The 21,608-nt window shown below is 36.7% G+C and overlaps 1 protein-coding gene across 1 annotated transcript in view; it reads left to right on the top strand.

Annotated features, from left to right (window-relative positions):
• The window catches only part of USP32 (ubiquitin specific peptidase 32), a 203,933-nt gene that overhangs the window by 129,265 nt on the left and 53,060 nt on the right, over positions 1-21,608 (top strand). Inside the window, exons 6-10 of the mRNA XM_070772603.1 lie at positions 12,432-12,563; positions 14,430-14,537; positions 17,471-17,586; positions 18,117-18,179; positions 19,472-19,555. Coding sequence (XP_070628704.1) covers positions 12,432-12,563; positions 14,430-14,537; positions 17,471-17,586; positions 18,117-18,179; positions 19,472-19,555 — 503 coding nt within the window. The remainder of the gene's footprint in view (positions 1-12,431; positions 12,564-14,429; positions 14,538-17,470; positions 17,587-18,116; positions 18,180-19,471; positions 19,556-21,608) is intronic.

Below are 21,608 nucleotides of genomic sequence, written 5' to 3' on the forward strand. Positions count from 1 at the left end.
TACTTGAATTACTGTGATACTGATTTGGCTCACAGTATTTGGAAATACTGTGAATTCCATTTGGCTTGGAAATGAACAGAGATCATTGCATCATTTTTGAGATTGCACCCAAGTAGTGCATTTCAGATTCCTGTTGACTATGATGGCTACTACATTTCTTCTAAGGGATTCTTGCCCACAGTAGTAGATATAAGGGTCATCTGAAGTACATTCACCCATTGCTGTCCATTTTAGTTCACTGATTCCTAAAATGTCAGTGTTCACTCTTACCATCTCCTGTTTGACCACTTCCAATTTACCTTGATTCATGGACCTAACATTCCAGATTCCTATGCAATGTTGTTCTTTATAGCATCAGACTTTACTTTCACCACCAGATGTCCACAACTGGACGTTGTTTCCATTTTGGCTCAGCCTATTCATGCTGTCTGGAGTTATTTCTCCAGTCTTCTCCAGTAGCATATTGGTCACCTACTGACCTGGGGAGTTCATCTTTCAGTGAGGCCAAACTATGATAGGGGTAATAACGACCTCCTTCAGAGGACTTACGCCAGCATGCCGCAGCTCCCAGGACTGTTGTAGTCAGTGCCTCTGACCTCGAGACAGGCTACTGTCGACACACACCTCCGCCGGAGATTCCTGGACACTCACTTGCAAGTCTGACTCCGTCTCTTGTGGGCTCACTGCTCCTTTCTCCTGGGTCCTTGTGTGCACAGCGTTTTGTTTGTGCCCTCCTAGAATGTTTCCCCCGTCCTGTGGAGGTTCTGTAATCAAATCCCACTGTCTTTCAAAGTCAGATTCCTTGGGGGTTCTCTGTCCTTTTGCTGGATCCCCAGGTTGGGAAATCTGTTGTGGGTACCCTAACTTTTCCAAGAGGGCGGGAACTTCTTTGTTATAATTGTTCCCCAGTTTGTTTCTCATCTGCTTGGCAGCTCTACAGTGAAGCTAATGGTGACCTCCTCCAAGAGGACGTATGCCATATGCCGTGCCTCCCAGGTCTGCTGCAGCCAGAGCCCCTGTCCTCGAAACAAAACACTGCTCACACGTGCCTCCAAGGCAGGTCTGGCTCAGTCTCTTGTGCAGGTCACTGCTCCTTTCCCTGGGTCCTGGTAGAGGATCGGGAAGCCATCTTTTCAAATTAGGCCGGTAGGGGGAACTAGAGGGCTTTTCTTATATCTGCTGCTTCTCATTTGCCTTCAACTCAAAATAATCCTTATACTGAAGCAGCATTTCCGGTAGCATATGGTGCTACATGAAATGTTACCTTTTTTAAAGGACTCAGCATTGTGCCTGGTATAGAATAGGCGCTTTACAATGAATATGCATCCTCTCTTTTTTTTTTTGGAGGTGCCGCAAGGCATGTGAGATCTTAGTTCCCAGACCAGGGATTGAACCTGTGCCCCCTGCATTGGAAGCACAGAGTCCTAACAAGTGGACCACCAAGGGATTCCCTTCGGAGAAGGCAGTGGCACCCCACTCCAGTACTCTTGCCTGGAAAATCCCTTGGACGGAGGAGCCTGGTAGGCTGCAGTCCATGGGGTTGCTAAGAGTCGAGCACGACTGAGCGACTTCACTTTCACTTTTCACTTTCATGTATTGGAGAAGGAAATGGCAACCCAATCCAGTGTTCTTGCCTGGAAAATCCCTTGGACGGAGGAGCCTGGTAGGCTGCAGTCCATGGGGTTGCTAAGAGTCGGGCACGACTGAGCGACTTCACTTTCACTTTTCACTTTCATGTATTGGAGAAGGAAGTGGCAACCCAATCCAGTGTTCTTGCCTGGAGAATCCCAGGGACAGAGGAGCCTGATGGGCTGCCGTCTATGGGGTCACACAGAGTCGGACATGACTGAAGCGACTTAGCAGTAAGGGATTCCCTTCATCCTCTTGTATTAGTAAACAGTTGGCTAGGAAATGTCAGTAAGCTTCATCCCACTTTCTCAGAGAGTAATTGTTTGGGGAACAAGCAATTTTCTAGAAATTGTTTTGGGAACAAGCAATTTTATAACAGAGGACTGTAGATCACTACAAAAATTAACTCATCCATGTCAATAGGAAGAAAATGTTTTCCTTACTAATTTGCTTTCCTTTACTTTACAGTTTATAAAAATAAAGGTATAACATACAACTCAATTGCTCCTGGCTTCAGCAAATAGCTGCTTTCTTAGTGGACTTTCCTATGAAAGCATTATCATAAAATCAGAATTACTGCTAAATTTCTTAAAGAAATTCTGACATGGGCAGGTTTATATTCTGATGACTGTGATTTATTGTATTAGTTATAAATTCTAAGCTTCTAGCTAAGCAGTTCACTGTGGACCACATTGCAGGGTTTTCCACTCAAAAATATTTGGTACATTAAACTTTTGAAATAATATATTAGGAATGTGGAAAATTGGGATAAAAATAGAGAATGTTATTAACTTGTCATTTATAAGTAGACATTTATTTTAAAGCATCAGTGACTGCATTTAAATTTGTGTAATAAGCCAAGATATCTAGGAAACAAAAAGGAGTTATAAGTTTTCACTTGTAAATAACATTTATGTTAGAGTACAGATGTATTTACTTTTTCACATATGATTATAAAGTAAAACTTGAAGTCCAGTAAGTTGAACATACTGCCATTTTTAATCAAATTTTTTCTCTTTTATGTATATCACAGATGAAACTGGGTCACTGTTTATTTATATTATTACACACTGAATACTGTATATTCAGTACAGAGTTTAGAATAATTAACTGATTTGATCTATACAAGATTTTAAATTTTGTCATGGCCAGTAGTTTTTAGAACTTAAGATTCCAAACTATTGTTACTTTACCTTTTATTTAAATTTAAGAAATTGAATTAGAACTTTTTGGATTTTTGGCAGTGCCACCCACAGTGCAGAATTTCAGTTCCCCAACCAGGGACTCAGTGAAAGCACTGAGCCCTAACTATTGGACTGCCAGGAAATTTCATGAATTAGAACTTCAGCCAAAAGGTCAAATTGTTAAACAGATTTTTATCAACAACAGATTTTTATGATATGTTTTTATTTTGTAATTTGCTACTTAAATACCTAAGATTAGATTTCCTAAAAAGATCTTTTTTGTCAAATGTTAATATATATACAGTGTTTTATTGACAAGTTAATTTTTATACATTTTGATGATATTCCGAATTGGAGAACATGTATAGATAACATAAACATTTTCTATATAGTTTAAATATTTGAAATAGTTTGGTACAGATTTTATTGGTGTTGTCATCATTATTATTGATATCTGAAAGAAGATTCTACTTTCTAAGACTAATCATTTGGTTTTTTCCTTTTAGTACCCTTTCCTCACCCATTTTGTTCATCATTATTTAGCATCACATAGTGTTGAACTTTGGAGACACAGACTATAAACTCAAAATGTAATTTGTTTTAATCAACTTTTTACAAATTTAGTGTATTGAATCCCCTACTATTGTACATGCATAGTCTTATCTAAACACAGTTTGGAAGCTCTGCTTGAGTTTGAAGGCTCATCTTTTAGATGCTTCGGAATGTCTACATTCTCACTGAACTGTCTACTAATTCTAGGTTGAATTGACATTTTTAACATTCCTTTTTTTTTTTTTTTGGCAGGGGGTGGGGAGGTGTCACTCACTGGAAAGTAAAGTTCTTTCTTGTTTTTTGTCTTTTATTGTGGGTCCAGAGCATAAATCCTTCTTACAGGTTCTCCTTTTGCTTTTTTTTAATTATAGCAGAATATAACGGTTAATCTTTGTTTTTGCTTGTCTGTCCTATTGTTAGGTTGGTGCAAATGTAACTGCGGTTTCAGACCATGAATTTTAAATCGTTATAACTAGGTTCAAACACATCTTTATTAATCAAAATAGGACCCATTATAGTCAACACATTTTTGCCAACGAGAACGAAGTTTGTTTATTCCTGTAGCGTAAAAATCTGTACTTTGGGATTCTAGAAACTCTTGGGAAGTGTTTTCTGCCTCCTGCTGGTTGTGGAAGCTTTTTACCTGCAAAAAGCTGTCGAGATGCTTGAAGAAGTCATAGTTGATAAGAGGTCATGTGAATATGGCAGATGAGGCAAAACTTCATAGCCCAGTTCATTCAACTTTTGAAGCATTGGTTGTATGATGTGCTGTCGGTCCTTGTCGTGGAGAATTGGTCCTATTCTGTTGACCAGTACCAGCTGTAGTCATTGCAGTTTTCTCATCAATTTGCTGGGCAGACTTTTCAGATGTAATGTTTCGCTGGAATTCAGAAAGCTGAAGTGGATCAGACAGGCAGCAGACCACCAAACAGTGACCATGACCTTTTTTTCATTCAAGTTTGGCTTTGCGAAGTGCTTTGGAGCTTCTCAGTCCAGCCAGTGAGGTGGTCGTCACTGGTTGTCATATAAAATCCACTTTTTGTCACACATCACAGTCCTATCGAGAAATGGTTTATTTTGTTGGGTAAAATAGAAGAAGACAACACTTCAAAATGATGATTTTTAAAATTTGCTGTCAGTTTATGCAGCACATGTTTATCAAGCTTTTTTATCTTTCCAATTTGCTTCAAATGCCAAATGACTATGGAGTGGTCAATGTTGAGTTCTTCAGCAACTTCTCATGTAGTTTTAAGAGGATCAGGTTTGATGATTGTTCTCAAATGGTTGTTGTCAACTTCTGATGGCTGGCCATTACACTCCTCATCTTCAAGGCTCTTGTCTCCTTTGCAAAACTTCTTGAAACACCACTGCCCTGTACGTTCGTTAGCAGGTCCTGGACCAAATGCATTGTTGATGTTGCAAGTTATCTCTGCTGCTGTATGACCTATCTTGAATGTGAATAAGAAAATCACTCAAATTTGCTTTTTGTCTGACATCATTTCCCTAGTATAAAATAAATATAAAATACACATCAAGTAATAAGTCATTAGCAAAAAAAAGTGAAGTGAAAAATACACATTAAAATGATGTATAAAATAGCCACATTTATTTAAGAATATATTCCAGTATCAAATGGCAAAGTACAACATTGCAAAACTGCAATTACTTTTGCACCAACCTAATACTACCTGTTTTCCATAGAGATTTTTACACGTGTTTTTGCCTTTGTTTGTAATATCCTTCTGCTGCACTCATTTTTCCTTTCTGATCAACCCTTAGGTGTTCTGTGTGTACCTCTTTTTAATATCAAGACTTCCAGGGCCTATCTATCTGCTAATGTGCTCTCTGAAAACTGTGTCTCTGTTCCTTCGTTGTACTTTCCACACTAGATTAAAATGACCCATTTTCTCTTCTACTAGAATCTAAATAAAATTATTTTGTTCACAGTCATGTCTAATTTTTAGCACAATGTCAGACACACAAAATGTCTTTATGAATGTTTGCCAAATATTAAATGATCTTGACCATTGGTCCTGTTCTTTTTTCTTCCCCCCCCCCAAAAAAATGCTTAGAAAGAAAGAAAGTGAAGTCGCTCAGTCGTGTCCTACTCTTTGCGACCCCATGGACTGTAGCCTACCAGGCTTCTCAGTCCATGGGATTCTCCAAGCAAGAGTATTGGAGTGGGGTGCCATTGCCTTCTCCAGGGGATCTTCCCGACCCAGGGATCGAAACTGGGTCTCCTGCATTGGAGGCAGACACTTTAACCTCTGAGCCACCAGGGAAGCCCCCAAAAAAACGCTTAGGAAGGTTCCAATTTACCACATGCAGACTGAGCACTTACTAAAGGAAGCACTGTGCTCCTTGTACATTGTCTCACTCAAGCCTGTACCACCTCTGAAGTTAATTTTATCTCCATTCCAAAAATGAGGAAACCACAGCTATGAAGAGTTAAAGAAACTTTTCTCAAGATCAAATAGCTAAGAGGTGCTGAAATTGGGATATTAGAACCCAGAGTGCATATTATTATCCCTTTAGAATTTGAAGACAGTTTATTGACACACAGTCATTTTGCTTCTTTAATCTTTTATGAGTGGTCTGTGACTGCAGGTAAAAGGAGGTGGCCATGTGGTAGTTGTGGTTGCGGTGAGCCATCTTCCTCAGACTTGCTTTGGACAGCCTTGCAGGCTCACTTTTCCAATTTCCTTTTTTTTCCCCCTTGGGATACCTTCAAATGATTATTATTTTGAATTTCTCTTTAATAATTAATTTCATTGGATCCAGCAAGATCATTTACCAGCAGTGAAATAGGTGATTAGAAGAACTATGATTTTTAAGGACTGCGTTTTAAATTGAGAATTTTTTTCCTTAATGATGATCATATTTTCATAGAGTTCAGGTATATTATTTAGAAGAAAATATGTGTGCTAATTCTTTCTGTAAATATGTGTTTCAAATAGTAGAATCTAGATCCTGAGGTAATTTATAAATATTTGGGGCTAATTTTAGGGCCATTGAACTCTCTTTCATTGTTTTTCTTTTCTTATCGGAGTCAAATTTATATAGTTTCTATTTTAGCATTTATTATCTCAACTAAAATATACATATTATTATATTACCTTGTCACATTTTAGTTTGCAATGTTAAGACCTTCTTTGTGTAAGAAAAAAGTACTTGAGTGATTCTTCGGCCATCAACTGCCTAGTAAATCTTCATGTCCCTTCTTCAATATCCTCTTCATTATCTTCTTATCTGGTTATAATGATGTAAGGCTTAAGTAGATTACAGAAGGTCATTGCTTTTGAGAACAGGTTGCTTTCTCAGAAATGTTGCAGAACTGTGTTACTCTTTGAAAATACTTCGTATTTTCCTGGGCCTTGTTTTTTGTTTTTAAATGAGAATCCAGTTCTGGCATTAAAAAGCGCTTTCTGCAGCTGGAGCCTTCCGGTAAGGTGGGACTTGATTAGGATGGCTCAAAGGGCAGGCCGACAACTATTTAGACTGTTGGGAATATGTTATGCTACTGTTGTGAACCAGAAAAAATTATACCCATAGGTGGGTGATAAATTCATTCCTGTTTAGCAAATAAAATAGAAGTTTTGGTATTGATTTATGAATTGCAAATAGAGTAACTACTGCCATTATTACCTCTAACTTCTTTAAGTGAAAATAAAGTTAGTTGTTTTTCTTCTCAGCAGTTCAGCTAACAACTCATAGAAGTTTCATATAATTTTAAAAATCAATTCCAGTTACAAAGTAATTGAACCTTTGCAAAGGTTAATTCATCAAGAGGTTACAATATAGTAATGAATGTAGTATGAAAGTAATATATTTGTTATTTGGTTAAATAAGAAAAAATATATGATAGTTATATTGTATGTACCTGAGACATGTACCTTGTATGAAACTTGTATCTTTTTTTGTGTCATCTTTTTTGATGATTTTTGGCTTCCCTGATAGCTCAGTTGGTAAAAAAAATCTGCCTGCAATGCAGGAGGCCTCTGTTCAGTTCCTGGGTCAGGAAGATCCCCTAGAGAAGGGAAAGGCTACCTACTCCAGTATTCTGGCCTGAAGAATTCCATGGACCATATAGTCCATGGAGTCGCAGGGTCGAACACGACTGAGTGACTTTCACTCACTTTTGATGATTTTTCTGTAAAATCTTAAAAATGAAATTTATCCCATTGATTATTTAAAACTGAACTAGGGGAAATTCCCTGGTGGTTAGGATTCAGCACTTTCATTGTTGCTGCCTGGGTTCAGTCCCTGGTTTTGGAATTGAGATTCTGTATCCTGCAAGCCACGAGGCATAGCAAAAAAAAAAAACCCCGCTCTGAACTAGGATTTTGTGTAATGTGAAAAATCATACAGTGGTATAGATGATAGAATGAAATTATTAGATATAATCTTCCCAAACAGCCCAGGTGACAATCAAGTACATTTATGATTATAGTTAAATGAAGCCAGAGAACTGTGTTTCCTTTTCCTTTTTTTGATTACCTACATTTTAAATATTTTTCATGCAGCAAAATATACCACTAGTTTAATAAAAATAAGTAATACAAATTTTTAAATCAATTTAGTGTTATTAGTATTTTCATTTTTTAACTTCATAAAATACATTATCTTATATCCTTATCACTCAGTTACTTATTACTTTTAGTAAATAATAAGTGATTAGTTTCCTTTACTTCAAAAAGCAGGAAGTGGAATGTGACTGCTTTCTGACTTAGTCACTCAGTAGTGTCCAACTCTTTGCAACCCCGTGGACTGTAGCCTGACTGTTTCCTCTGTCCATGGGATTTTCTAGGCAAGAATACTGGAGTGGGTTGCCATTTCCTTCTCTAGAGGATCTTCCAGAGCCAGGGATCAGACCTAGGTCTCCCGCTTTGCAGGCAGATTCTTTACTGTCTGAGCCACCAGGGAAGCCCTTACTTCAAGTGTAGGGTAACTTCATTGTTGCTCCTGGACCCCTTCTCCATAGGTTTTAAGAGTATATGTTCTAGGATAGGCAAGGAAAGAACTTTCCAGGAGAGCATTCATCTTTGTAAATTGTGGGGACTAATTACATGTCTCAAAGCCTTTTTTGTTTGCAGCTATGGCAGGTATATAGTTATTCCCATGAACTTTTCTTTCTACTTAAGAATAAATTAGAAGAGTGTCTTTCTGAAAATCTCACTTCTTTCATTTACTGATCTATAGGATGATGTGTACAAAATTTTGTTCTCCCAGCAAAGGATTTTTATTTTTTGTTTTCAAAAAAAAGTCATTCTCTTTTAGATCTTTAGACATAGTGAACATCAGAGTAGAGTAGGGGATAGGAAGGAAAGACAGAGAAACATTAGCTTTCTGTCCTGGGAGCCCCTTGAAAGTCAAGCCAAAGGAGTAGTTTTTTTTCTTAAAATTTTATGTAAGTTGGTGGAATATGTTTTCATTTATTAACCAATTTTTATGACTATGATATTTGTATAAATACAGTACAATACATACGTTGATTTGACTATCTCTTAGATATCTTGCTGATAAGGACAAGTTTTTACCTGAAATTTTTTCTTAAAACTCCTAAGAAATAGTGTAAGAATGAATGCTTTGAAGTCACTGGAAATTTAAAATACATTGTTCTTGTCTTCCCAGGTAACTTGTAAGATATTGTCCATTAAAAAATATTTATGGAGTGCTCAAAATGTACCAGGTATTATTCGAAGTTTTAGAACATAGCAAAGAATAAAATAGACCCAAAAACCTGCCCACAAGGAGTATATGTTCTAGTTGGAGGAGACAGCAATAAACAAAACAAATGAGTCGTAGAGAGCAAAGTAAATAAAGAAGGAAAGGGGTGGAGGAATGTCATTGGATGGGATGGACTTTGGAAAATCTTGAGAATGTGACATAAGAGAAAAGATCTGAAGGAGTTGTGGAAATAGCCGTGCAGGTATCTTGGTAAATAGGGTTAAAAAGTTTTGAAGCAGAGAAGTAGCATGATTCTGTTTAAATTGTTCTTTTCAAATGACGTTTTATTCTTAGTGAAAAGTTCTCCCCATTTTTATGAATTATATGTCTTGTACTTGTTAATCTATTGTAGTCCTTATGTTTTTTAACTGCATGTATTGATTTAAACACACTTCTTGGCTGCCCACCAGGCTATTCCTAACTCAGCAGTCAAAAGTGGTGTTTGTTAGTTGGATCATGGCACTCCTCTGCTTCAGACCCTCCAGTGGTTCACAGTTTGACTTAAAATCAGAATCCTTCCAGTGGCCTGTATAATCTGACCACCGTTTTCTTGGTGACTTTATCTCCTACTACTCTCTCCTTACTATTATTATTATTCCCTCTGCTTACTAACTTCACTTTAGCCACTCTTGTTCTTTCTCTTCCTTGAGCTTTCGAGGCATGCTCTATCTCAAAGCCTCTATCCTTGTTCCTTCTGTCTAAAGTGTTTTTTCTCCATGCTTGGACCCCTTGCCTCCTTGAGATCTCTGCCCATGTTATCCTCACATTGTCAGGAGGTAACCGTCTCCAGCCAGTAGTTCTGTCCTGTGGAAATTTTGCTGAGACTGAGGCTAGGCAGTTTCATGGGCTGGCAGTTTCAATGGCTCACAGTTTTGAAGTCTCAGAATCTTGAAGGTTGCAGTCTGAAGACTCTGTGGTCCTAAGATGCTGTCATTTATGGAGTTGGAGTCTTGTGGTTGTGCAACTTCAATTCAGGGATGCCAAACATATTTTTAAAAAGCAGTGAATATTTCAGACTTGTGGGCAGTATGGCTCTTCATTACAATTATTCAACTCTGCCATTGTAACATATTAGCAACCATAAACTGTGTATGTAAATGTTATTGTGTGCTAATAAAACATTATTTATACAAACATGCATGTGGCACCCCACTCCAGTACTCCTGCCTGGAAAATCCCATGGACGGAGGAACCTGGAAGGCTGCAGTCCGTGGGGTCGCGAAGAGTTGGATACGACTGAGCAACTTTACATTCACTTTTCACTTTTATGCATTGGAGAAGGAAATGGCAACCCACTCCAGTGTTCTTGCCTGGAGAATCCCAGGGACAGGGGAGCCTGATGGGCTGCCGTCTATGGGGTCACACAGAGTCGGACACGACTGAAGTGACTTAGCAGCAGCAGCATGCAACCAATGAGGCTAGAATTTGTAGACCTCCAGATTAAAAAACTGGTAGTTTCTGGGCTCTCTGGAATAGAAACATGAGCTCACCTTCAGAACATTTGAACTAGAGGTGTACTTCGTCTAACCAAAGCTGCAGCTAAACGCCCACCCACAGTCTGTTATGATTAATGATGTCAGATGGACGTTAGGAGCCGAGCATTTCTTGTTTTCATCATTCCTTTGTATAGATAGTGGTTTCCATCTGGTATCACTTAATCTGAAGAACATCTTTTTATATTCCTTTTGGTATAGTTCTGCTGTTGATGAATTCTCTCAGCTTTTGTTTGTCAAAAAAATGCTTTATTTTACCTTTATTTTTGAAGGAGTTTTCATAGGTTATAGAGTTTAACAGGGTTTTAGTTTATTTTCTCCTTTTTGATCCTCTTCCTCTCCTCGTGCCCCCATTGTCTTCTAGCTGCCTTGTTTCTGAAGAGAAATCATTGTTTAATTCCCCTGGTTATAATGTATTTTTTCTCCCTTCTCATGCTGCTTTAGAGATTTTTTTTTTCTTTATCAGCAACTTGGTTACATCTTACCTTGGTTTGGTTTTCTTTGAATTTTTCTTACACAGGGTTCATTGAACTTCTGGATTATGGGATTATAGTTTTTATCAAATTTGAAAAATTTTCAGCTGTTAAGTGTTTTAAACATTTTCTGCCCACTCTTTCCTGGGACCCCAATACTATATATGCTGTGCTTTTAAAAATTTTTTATTTTTGGCTGTGCTGAATTTCGCTGCTGCGCAGGCTCTTCTCTAGTTTTGAGGGCTACTCTCTAGTTGCAGTGAGAGGGCTTCTCGTTGTGGTGGCTTCTCTTGTGGAGCATGGGCTCTAGAGTGAGCAGGACTCCGTAGCTGCAGAGCACAGGCTCTGGAGGACACGATCAGCAGTCATGGCACATGTGCTTAGTTGCCTCACGGCCTGTGGGATCTTCCTGCACCAGGGGTCAAACCCGGTCTCCTGCATTGGCAGGTGGACTGTTTTACCACTGAGCCACCAGGTATACTTTTGATATTTGCTGTACTTTTGATATTGCCTTATAGGTCACTGAGATTCTAATAATTTTTTCAGTCTTTGTTCCTTGGAAGGAAAAAAACCACACATATAGAATGTAACCATAATTAGAGCTTATCTGTGACTTTTTTTAAAAAGAAAATGCATTTTCTGGTGAATGAGGAGAAAAAGCTGTTCATGTTTTCATGATGCCCCTATTACTTATCACACTATAAATTCTAATCTACTTTCTTTCTCATTTATTGACTTCATAATTTGAGTTTTTTTTAATATATATCTTTTAACTTTTTATTATATAATGGGAATTAGCCAATTAATAGTGTGTTGTGATAGTTTCAGGTGAACATTGAAGGGAACTTCATTACTTTTAACATCTTTTATCCTGTTCCTTTTCATTTCTTTAATAAGTACCGAATGTGTAAGTAGTTACCATATCAACAGGATGAATCAGACATAGAATCCTTCTGTTAGGATGTTTACAGTATAGCCAGGAGAGAAAAGAAAAAAAAAAAAAATATATATATATATATAAAATCATCAAATCCAGGATAGAGATTGAATATTAGCAAAAACGAGTACAGATAAAAATGTTGTGGGAAACCAGAATGAAACATCTCAGTTGTTTACGATTTACATGTTGGACTTAAAACAGCCTACTGGGGAAAAAATTCCATTTTAAAACCCGTTTTATGTTAATTTGACTTACTTTTCATTTCATTTTAGGTATAATGTGTTTGTTTTTCAGAGTTTTGTTTTAGGTAGTTGTTAGCAGTATAACTGAGAAATTAAAATATATCCTTAGAAGTTGCATTTTCAGGATGAGCTAACTAACTGCCTAGAAGAGAAGACTGAGGTTTTATGATCTTGTTTGATTTGACTCTCAGTGGAGGAATCAGACATCATTGATCTGGAGAAACGCTATTGGTTGCTGAAGGCTCAATCCCGAACTGGACGATTCGATTTAGAGACATTTGGCCCATTGGTTTCACCACCAATTCGTCCATCTCTAAGTGAAGGTAGGAATCATTCTGTTTCTATGATGTTCCTTGCTTAAACACACATGAGACCAGCTTTTATTTCTAACCAGTATATCTTAACTCTAAAAGGCCATAATGTTACAGGTTTGCAGGTTTCTTGCAAATAGTTCGGTGGGGAGGAAAATTAAATTGGGAATTAAGATTATAGTCTTGAGCGTCCTATTCTACTTATGTAACCTTGCATAAGTCAGTTTAGCTCCCTCATCGGTACATTTGTGCTAATTAGTCGCTCAGTCATGTTTGACTCTTTGACCCCATGGACTGTAGCCTGCCAGGCTCCTCTGTCCGTGGGATTCTCTAGGCAAGAATACTGGCGGGGGATGCCATGCCGTCCTCCAGGGAATTTTCCCAACGCAGGGACCAAACTAGGTTCTCTTGTGGCTCCTGCATTGGCAAGCAGGTTCTTTACCACTAGGGCCACCTGGGAAGCCTCCCTCTCACCTGTATATTCTCATATGTAAAATGTTTTGACCATGACAGTGGTTATGAAACTGTACTCCTGTGGGTGCCTCAGAAACTCACTCCTATAGTCCAGGGATTAGGGAGGTGGCCACTGAGCAGGGAAAGCTCTGGACTTCCACATACAGCCCCGCCTCTTCCTCAGCTCAAGAACCTCCACAATTTTTCTTTCACATAAGAAAGTTCACTGGGGAATTCCCTGACGGTCCAGCAGTTAGGACTCCTCGATTTCACTGCCAAGGGCCTGGGTTCAATTTCTGGTTGAGAAGTAGGATCCTGTGTGTGGCACAGCAAAAATTAAAAAAAAGAAGAGAAAGGTGCCACTGTTGTGTCACTCCTTCCCCCACCCAAAAAAGATTAGGAAACCACTGGACTGGTCCATATCTACAGTTCTCGCTTAGCCCTAAATTTCTCATTGCTATCACTTAAAAAGATGGAAATGTAAACAGTAGTTGTCGGGTGATATCACAAAAACCACATATGGTGTCTGAATACTTGGGTTTTCTTTCTGGTCCAGACCTTGTTAAACTTTGTTTTGGCAAGTTGTTTAACTCCTCCTTAGCTATGATTTTCCTACTCTTTAACTGAGGGCACAGAAGTAGAGTCTTGTAGACTATCTGTATTCTTCACATTCCCTGTGTATTTCGGAAATACTTGTTAGGGGAACCAGAAGAGATAGGACATCACCTACTTCAGAGGTGCAGTTGTGTTTTTAACCTTTTTAGAATTAGAGAGTGATAAGTCATTTTATTTGAAAATAAAATTATTTCATTTCTATGTCATATAAAAAGTTTGAAAACCACAGATTATATTATAAATTCCCTTTTATTTCTGAAATTTAAAACATTTATATTATCAAGTAGCACAAAGAAGACTGCAATACAGAATTTCTTTCTCTTATACTGTATTACTCTTTTTTTGCCTCATGAAAGAGCTTAATGGAGCTTATTAATAACAGCACAGTATATCTTTGATATGCAGTTCAACTTTTCTTCTTTTTTCCTTTTTCTTCTCATTCTTTCCAAATAAGGATAGTTGTGGTCTCTGGCTTTTCTTTTTTTTCGGTTCTTAATTTTTTTAATTTGTTTCTACTTTTTACATACTATAGTCATTTTTAGCTATAGGATTTGATATAAGATAGAGACAGGCAGGCAAACAGAACCAAACACTAAATGATAGTAATGTATTTTGCAGTCTGTTAAAAAGTTAAGTTTTATAATTATATCAGGAAAAAAAAAACCTTCCAGAGACAGTGGGAGCTACTGATAAACTTTTATTTTTAATTCAGTAGTTTATGGGAAAAAGTCATGCCTCCTTTCATAAACATGTCATTAACATTAGGAAATTTGTTGATTCTGATTTATGTTGTCTTTTCCTATTTTACAGGTTTGTTTAATGCTTTTGATGAAAATCGTGACAATCACATAGATTTTAAGGAGATATCCTGTGGGTTATCAGCCTGTTGCAGAGGACCTCTTGCTGAAAGACAAAAATGTGAGTGTGTTAAACATTGTCACAAAATTTGCAAACGATACGGAGAAAAATAGCAGCATTCATTCATGTAGAAATCATCTGTGGATTAAGGCTTAAATTTTCATTACTTTGGCAAATATCTATGTTGAAGTTCTAGTGAGGTCACTGTAAGGATTTAGTCATCTTTTTTTTTTTTTTTTTTGTACTGTGGAGTGATTTGGAATCTTTGTCATTAGTAATGGGGTTGATTTTCCAGATGAAGGTGCAGTTCATAATAAATGAACTACATCGATCATGATATCTTTGAAAATGTTAAGCACTTAGAAAATATTTTCTGGTAGTCTATATAGAAAATTTTGTATCTTACATGACTTGAATTATAGTTTATTTTCTGTCACTTCTATACATTAATATTTTATTAACAAAATGAAATTTATGATCAAAACACAATTTTATTAAATACTAAAAGTCTTTTAAACCTACTAAAAATGTTACGCCATAATTTATAAGCATTAGTATATTGCTTTAATAAATCTTAACCATATTTGAGAAAATGTAAGTTTACATTTAATTGGAATCTAATTCTAATATATTTACAAAAGTCATTATCTCTCTGTCTTTCAAAAATACAGTTTCACAAATGTTGCCTATTTTGGCTATGCTACTTGTTAGATTTCTTTTTTCTTCTTTGATATGGTATACTATTATTCCAGCATGATTTTATGATAGATTATTTGTTTCCATTAAAGTTCAAATACTAAATAAAGAGACTGACATCTTTGCTTCTCAGTTGAGGTTTATTATTGCCTTAAAATTTTTTAAAAATTGTTTTTTGCTAGTGCAAGTTAATAAGCTAGAATGATTCATTTGATGTTAATTAGCAAATGTTAGTATTTCTAATTGTTCAGTTCAGTTGCTCAGTTGTGTCCGACTCTTTGCAACCCCATGAATGGCAGCACACTGGGCCTCCCTGTCCATCACCAACTCCCAGAATTTACCCAAACTCATGTCTGTCGAGTCGGTGATGCCATCCAGCCATCTCATCCTCTGTCATCCCCTTCTCCTCCTGTCCCAAATCCCTCCCAGCATCAGGGTCTTTTCCAATGAGTCAACTCTTCGCATGAGGTGGCCAAAGTATTGGAGTTTGAGCTTCAACATCAGTCCTTCCAATGAATACCCAGGACTGATCTCCTTCAGGATGGACTGGTTGGATCTCCTTGCAGTCCAAGGGACTCTCAAGAGTCTTTTCCAACACCACAGTTCAAAAACATCAATTCTTCAGTGCTCAGCTTTATTCACAGTCCAACTCTTTCTAATTGTTAGCCTGTTGTAGATAAACAAAAAATTGAAGAGTTGAACTTGTTCCTTGGCAAAAAAAAAAAAAAAAAATAGTTGAGTGTACCTTTAATTACACTGGAGAGGGAAAATCTTTGTATGGTTATCTCTTAGTATCAGCTGGGAGTTGGTTCTGGGACCCCTCTAGGACACCAAAATCCATGAATACTCAATTTCTTATATAAAATGGCATAGTGTTTGCATATATAAACTACATATATATTCTTATGTACTTTAAATCATCTCTAGGTTACTTATAATACCTAATGCAATGTAAATAGTTGTAAATACAATGTAGATGCTGTATAAATAGTTGCCAGTGTGTGGCAAATTCAAGTTTTACTCTTGGAAACTTCCTGAAGATTTTTTAAAAATTTTTATATATTTTTGTTTTGTGGTTGAATCTGGGAACGTGGAACCCCTTGGTATGGAGGGCCAAATGTACCAGCTTGTGTTGATTCTTAATATAGATGGAATATTTTCAGCATTGTGAGAATCAATTCTGAAATGATCAGTTTAAAATATTGAAAATTAAAGGCTTGAATTACCACCTCAAAATCTGCAAGATAATGTATAGTAACTTTCAGTTCAGTTCAGTTGCTCAGTCGTGTCCGACTCTTTGCTACCCCATGAATTGCAGCACACCAGGCGGCCCTGTCCATCACCAACTCCCAGAGTTCACTCAGACTCACATCTATCGAGTCGGTGATGCCATCCAGCCATTTCATCCTCTGTCATCCCCTTCTCCTCCTGCCCCCAATCCCTCCCAGCATCAGAGTCTTCTCCAATGAGTCAACTCTTTGCATGAGGTGGCCAAAGTATTGGAGTTTCAGCTTTAGCATCAGTCCTTCCAAAGAACACCCAGGACTGATCTCCTTTAGGATGGACTGGTTGGATCTCCTTGCAGCCCAAGGGACTCTCAAAAGTCTTCTCCAACATCACAGTTCAAAAGCATCAATTCTTTGGCGCTCAGCTTTCTTTATAGTCCAACTCTCACATCCATACGTGACTACTGGAAAAACCATAGCCTTGACCAGATAGATCTTTGTTGGCAAAGTAATGTCTCTGCTTTTCAATATGCTGTCTAGGTTGGTCGTAACTTTTCTTCCAAGGAGTAAGCGTCTTTTAATTTCATGGCTGCAATCACCATCTGCAGTGATTTTGGAGCCCCAAAAAATAAAGTCTGACACTGTTTCCAGTTTCCCCATCTATTTCCCATGCAGTGATGGGACCAGATGCCATGATCTTAGTTTTCTGAATGTTGAGCTTTAAGCCAACTTTTTCACTCTCCTCTTTCACTTTCATCAAGAGGCTTTTTACTGTAGTAAATTGGATCTTATTAATATTTTTCAGTTTATAAGGAATTTAGCTCTAGATTTAGAGGCAGGATAAGGTTCTCCAGCCTGGCTAATGATTTGGAGAGAGAGACTTAGAAATGTGTGCAGGAAGCCCTACAAGTTCAGAGGACTTCCATGACATAGTCTGCTCCAGATGAAAATTTAATCCAGAATGTACTTGCTTGAGAAACTTTGTAATTTTACTAGGGCAGCTTCTAGTAATATGTATTGTACTTCAAAGTATAAAAGTGATTTCCCTCCAAAAGAGTTTCTTTTGTTTAGTTTGTTTCAAGGTGTTTGATGTTGACCGTGATGGAGTTCTCTCCAGGGTTGAGCTGAGAAACATGGTTCTTGCACTATTAGAGGTCTGGAAGGACAACCGCACTGATGATATACCGGTAAATTCTGCTTGTATATACATTTTGGTGCATGTAAACTTCACACAAACAGGAAAATGCAGTGAATAAAATTTTTAAAGAGATCAAGAATAAAGGATTTGCTTTGACTTCTAGTTGCTATATTATGCTACTCAAAATATCTGTAGTTAAAAGTACAAAATTGGGAAGAGAATTTGCCTTAGAAAATTTAATAAACTGAATGTATTGTAAATATTTGACCAAAATATATACTTTTGTTATTGTTTGGTCACTAAGTTGTGTTTGACTCTTTTGCAACCCTGTGGACTGTAGCCTGGCTAGGCTCCTGTGTCCATAGGATTTCCCAGGCACCAATACTGGAGTGGGTTGTCATTTCCTTCTCCATAGGATCTTCCCAACCAAGGGACTGAACCCATGTCTTCTGCATTGGCAGGCAGGTTCTTTACCTCTGAGCCACCAGGGAAGCCCAACATCATATACTTAGTCACTGACTAATAAAAATGATAATCTGCTTTTTTTCTAATTACTTCTTTGGGTTTCTGTTTTTACAGGAATTACACATGGATCTATGTGACATTGTAGAAGGCATATTGAATGCACATGACACCACAAAGGTGAGTGCACCTGGGACTGACTTCTTTCTAAAAATACCTCATACTTTGAATTGGTATATGTAGCTGGTATATATATTTAAATCTCTTGTACATTGTCTCAACCAAGTGCTTATTTGGACCAGTGGTTACAGTCCCTCCAAGCTGTCTCTAAAGACAGCCCATTCCGTATTTCCAATTTTAGTATATGTGCTGTCGAAGCAAGCAAAGCCTATTCCACCTTTAAACAACTCCGCTGAAGTGTTATATACATAAAAACATTTATATTTTATAAGGTAGGCATGTTATAAAAATTAAGTAAACACAGCCCATGCAATCTACAGTTTATAATCTGTATTTCTCCCATTTTAATAAGTTATAGAAAGGCTAACCTTGTACTGAGCAAAGGAAATGCTGGTAAAATGAAAACACATTGTATGATTCCATTTATATGAAGTTTGAGAATAGAGACAAAACCAGCAAATGGTAATAGGTGTTACAACAGTGGTTTTGCAGATGAGTGATTCAACTGGGAAGGGCCATAAGGAGATAATGGAAATGACTATCTTAATCTGGATACATACATTGTTTTACAAAATTTCTAAAGTAATACTGGTAAAGGTCTCTTCTGAGTTCTTTAATAGCATCCAGAATAACCATGTAATAGAAATAAGCGTGTACTTTACAAATAATAAATTCTTGAACTTAGTTTGACAACATTTATTAGTTAGGGATATTATAATAGGTTTTCTCCTGTAGCTTGCTGTGATTTTCATACAGAATGTATGAAAAATGTCATTTTTAGTACACTTTGAAACCAAAAAAGAGTAACATTAAATTATATTTTAGGGAAATGTAATATAGATACTCATTTTTTATTTTTATTAAGTTCTTTTCAATCTCTAAGAACTCTGATGAAGTTGCTAAATATTTCTAAGAAGGGGGTCTTAGAAAATTGTTAGGATTTTATAAACACTTCGACCACTTGAGTTTGTATTTGCGTCAACCTGGGGCCTTTTGTAGGTTCCATAGGTAACGTATGAACCAGAAGATAATGTGAGTTATTTCCCAGGTGTTGTCGAAAGAAGAAGATGGTTGGTGATAAATTATCCTCATTGCCATTGACTACTTTAACGAAAACTTTTAAACTTATCCTGGCTGGCCTATTTCTCAGATGAACAGATAGCACCTGCCTTAAATTGTTGGATTTCTTTCAGACAAATAATCATTAGAAGTTTAATAAACCAGATTTTACTCAAATAAAAAATGAGGGCATTCTTAATATGAGGTCTTTTAAAATACTGTTTCTCTTTCAGATGGGTCATCTTACTCTAGAAGACTATCAAATCTGGAGTGTGAAAAATGTTCTTGCCAATGAATTTTTGAATCTACTTTTCCAGGTATGTTTAAGGTAAATGACAAGTGCAGAGGGCAGTGATACCAGTAGTTCTTCATCTTTTCCATTACGTAGTAGTTAACTGCCATCTAAGCTACAAAACCATATATTATAAAAAAAACTACATTATCCTATATACTACCTGAAAGATGGTGAGATAAAGCATGAGTGCCTACTGAAGTTTCTCAAAGTCATGAGAAGTTAGGAGAGTGGAATGTAGCTGATCATGTTTATCTTAAAACTCATCACAGAGCAGAATGTAGACACAGAGAATAATTTAAATTGTGAAAGCCATTATAATTGCTATTTTTCTTCAAAGACCCCTCCTAATAAGGCCGTGGAACAGAGATGGTTCACAAATAGGCACCTGTAAATTTTTCACAAAATATTCAATCTTTCCAGTTAAGAGATTATCTTAGATGCAAAGTTATTTCTTTTTTTTTTCTAATTCTTTATAAGGTCCAAAAAAGATCAAAGGAGAAGGAAGAAAGAATAGCTGCTAGGAATGAGCAGCCAGATTTTAACTGTTTTCCCAGTTAAAATAGGTCTCTTGCTCCCATTTTAAAAAATAGTTTATGAAAAAAATAAATAAATAAAAAATAGTTTATGGTTTCCATTTTTCATAGTTTTTCATAAATACGTAAGTTGACTTAATAGTGATATTTTAGATTCTCCTTATTTTCCTTTCCTTGTAAAAGCACCCCTTGTAAAAGCACAGAAAAGTTTGGTATCTTTGTCTTTATCATGATCTTCCATTATAAATAAAGAGGTCTATGACATAACTGTTAGAATAAATGGAAATTGAACTCTTCCTAGTGGATAATTACTAACTAATGTATATTTAAAGCATATGCAATCTGATACGCTTATAATAGCCATTTAAATCATTCAGCTACTCCACTATCAGTTTTCAACAGGAATTTAAGTTGATGGCTTTGGAAAATAAAAAATGTACAAAAGTAATATAAATCACTACTGTAAACAGAAATGACTTACTTGATAATATGAAAATTGATGAGCTCTTTTTTTAATCTCACTTAAAATAATATTCTCAAATTTTAAGTCATAATTAATTATATAAACATTTCGACCACTTGAGTTTGTATTTGCGTCATCCTGTAGTTCTCAGGCAGCAAAGCATTTTGAATTTTTGTATTGGCTTGACTATTTTCTCATGCTTATCAGGGACTTGCTGTGAAAGTATTTTCCTGTGATTCTAATTTATAAATAAACGAATGCTTGAGATTTGTTTCTGTATGTCAGTGTTTCCAGCATTATATTAAACAGTTGAAAGATTTTTTCATTGAGTACCCATTTACCCATCATCTACCTTTTACTGTGCTCACTTTATCCCATATTTAGACATGCTTTTAAAACTTTACGTTCACTTAATATATGTGTAAACAGATTGCTCTGAGTTATCCCCATGGATCCAGTCTAATCACACTAATCCTTAGAAGTGGAAAACTTTTCCCAGCTATGGTCAGAGAAAAAGAGATGGCATTGGGAGCAGGGCTAGAGAGGTGCAGATCTGTTAGCTTTGAAGGTAGAGAAAGAGCCGTGAGCATAGGATTGTGGGTGAATTTTAGACACTGGAAAACGGAAGGAAGCATATTCTTCCTTTGACCTCCAGAAAGGAATACCACCCTGTTGCCATCTTGATTTTAGCCTGGAGAGATCTCTACCTTACTTTTGACCTGCATAACTGTAAAATAATAAATTTGTGTTGTTTTAAGCTATACATTTTGTGATAATTTATTACAACAGTAATAAAAATCCAGTACAGAGGGAGATAACCCATATTTATTGATTGGAAGGCTCAATGTGTTAAAGGTATCAGTTCCCCTTCAGTTGACTTAAAGATTTGTGCACTCAAAATCAGAATCCCCAGAAGCTCGTTTTTGTCACTGAGATTTTATAGAACATGACCAGAGGATTCTAAGTACACAGAAAAGTACAAGGGTCAAAAATATAGCAAAGAAGAAATTCAGGACAATGGATTTATATTACCAGATATTAGAACTTTTTATAAAATAGCAAGTGTTACAACAATGTGA

The sequence above is a fragment of the Bos indicus genome, chromosome 19 (genome assembly GCF_029378745.1).
Source record: "Bos indicus isolate NIAB-ARS_2022 breed Sahiwal x Tharparkar chromosome 19, NIAB-ARS_B.indTharparkar_mat_pri_1.0, whole genome shotgun sequence".
NCBI lineage: Eukaryota > Metazoa > Chordata > Mammalia > Artiodactyla > Bovidae > Bos > Bos indicus.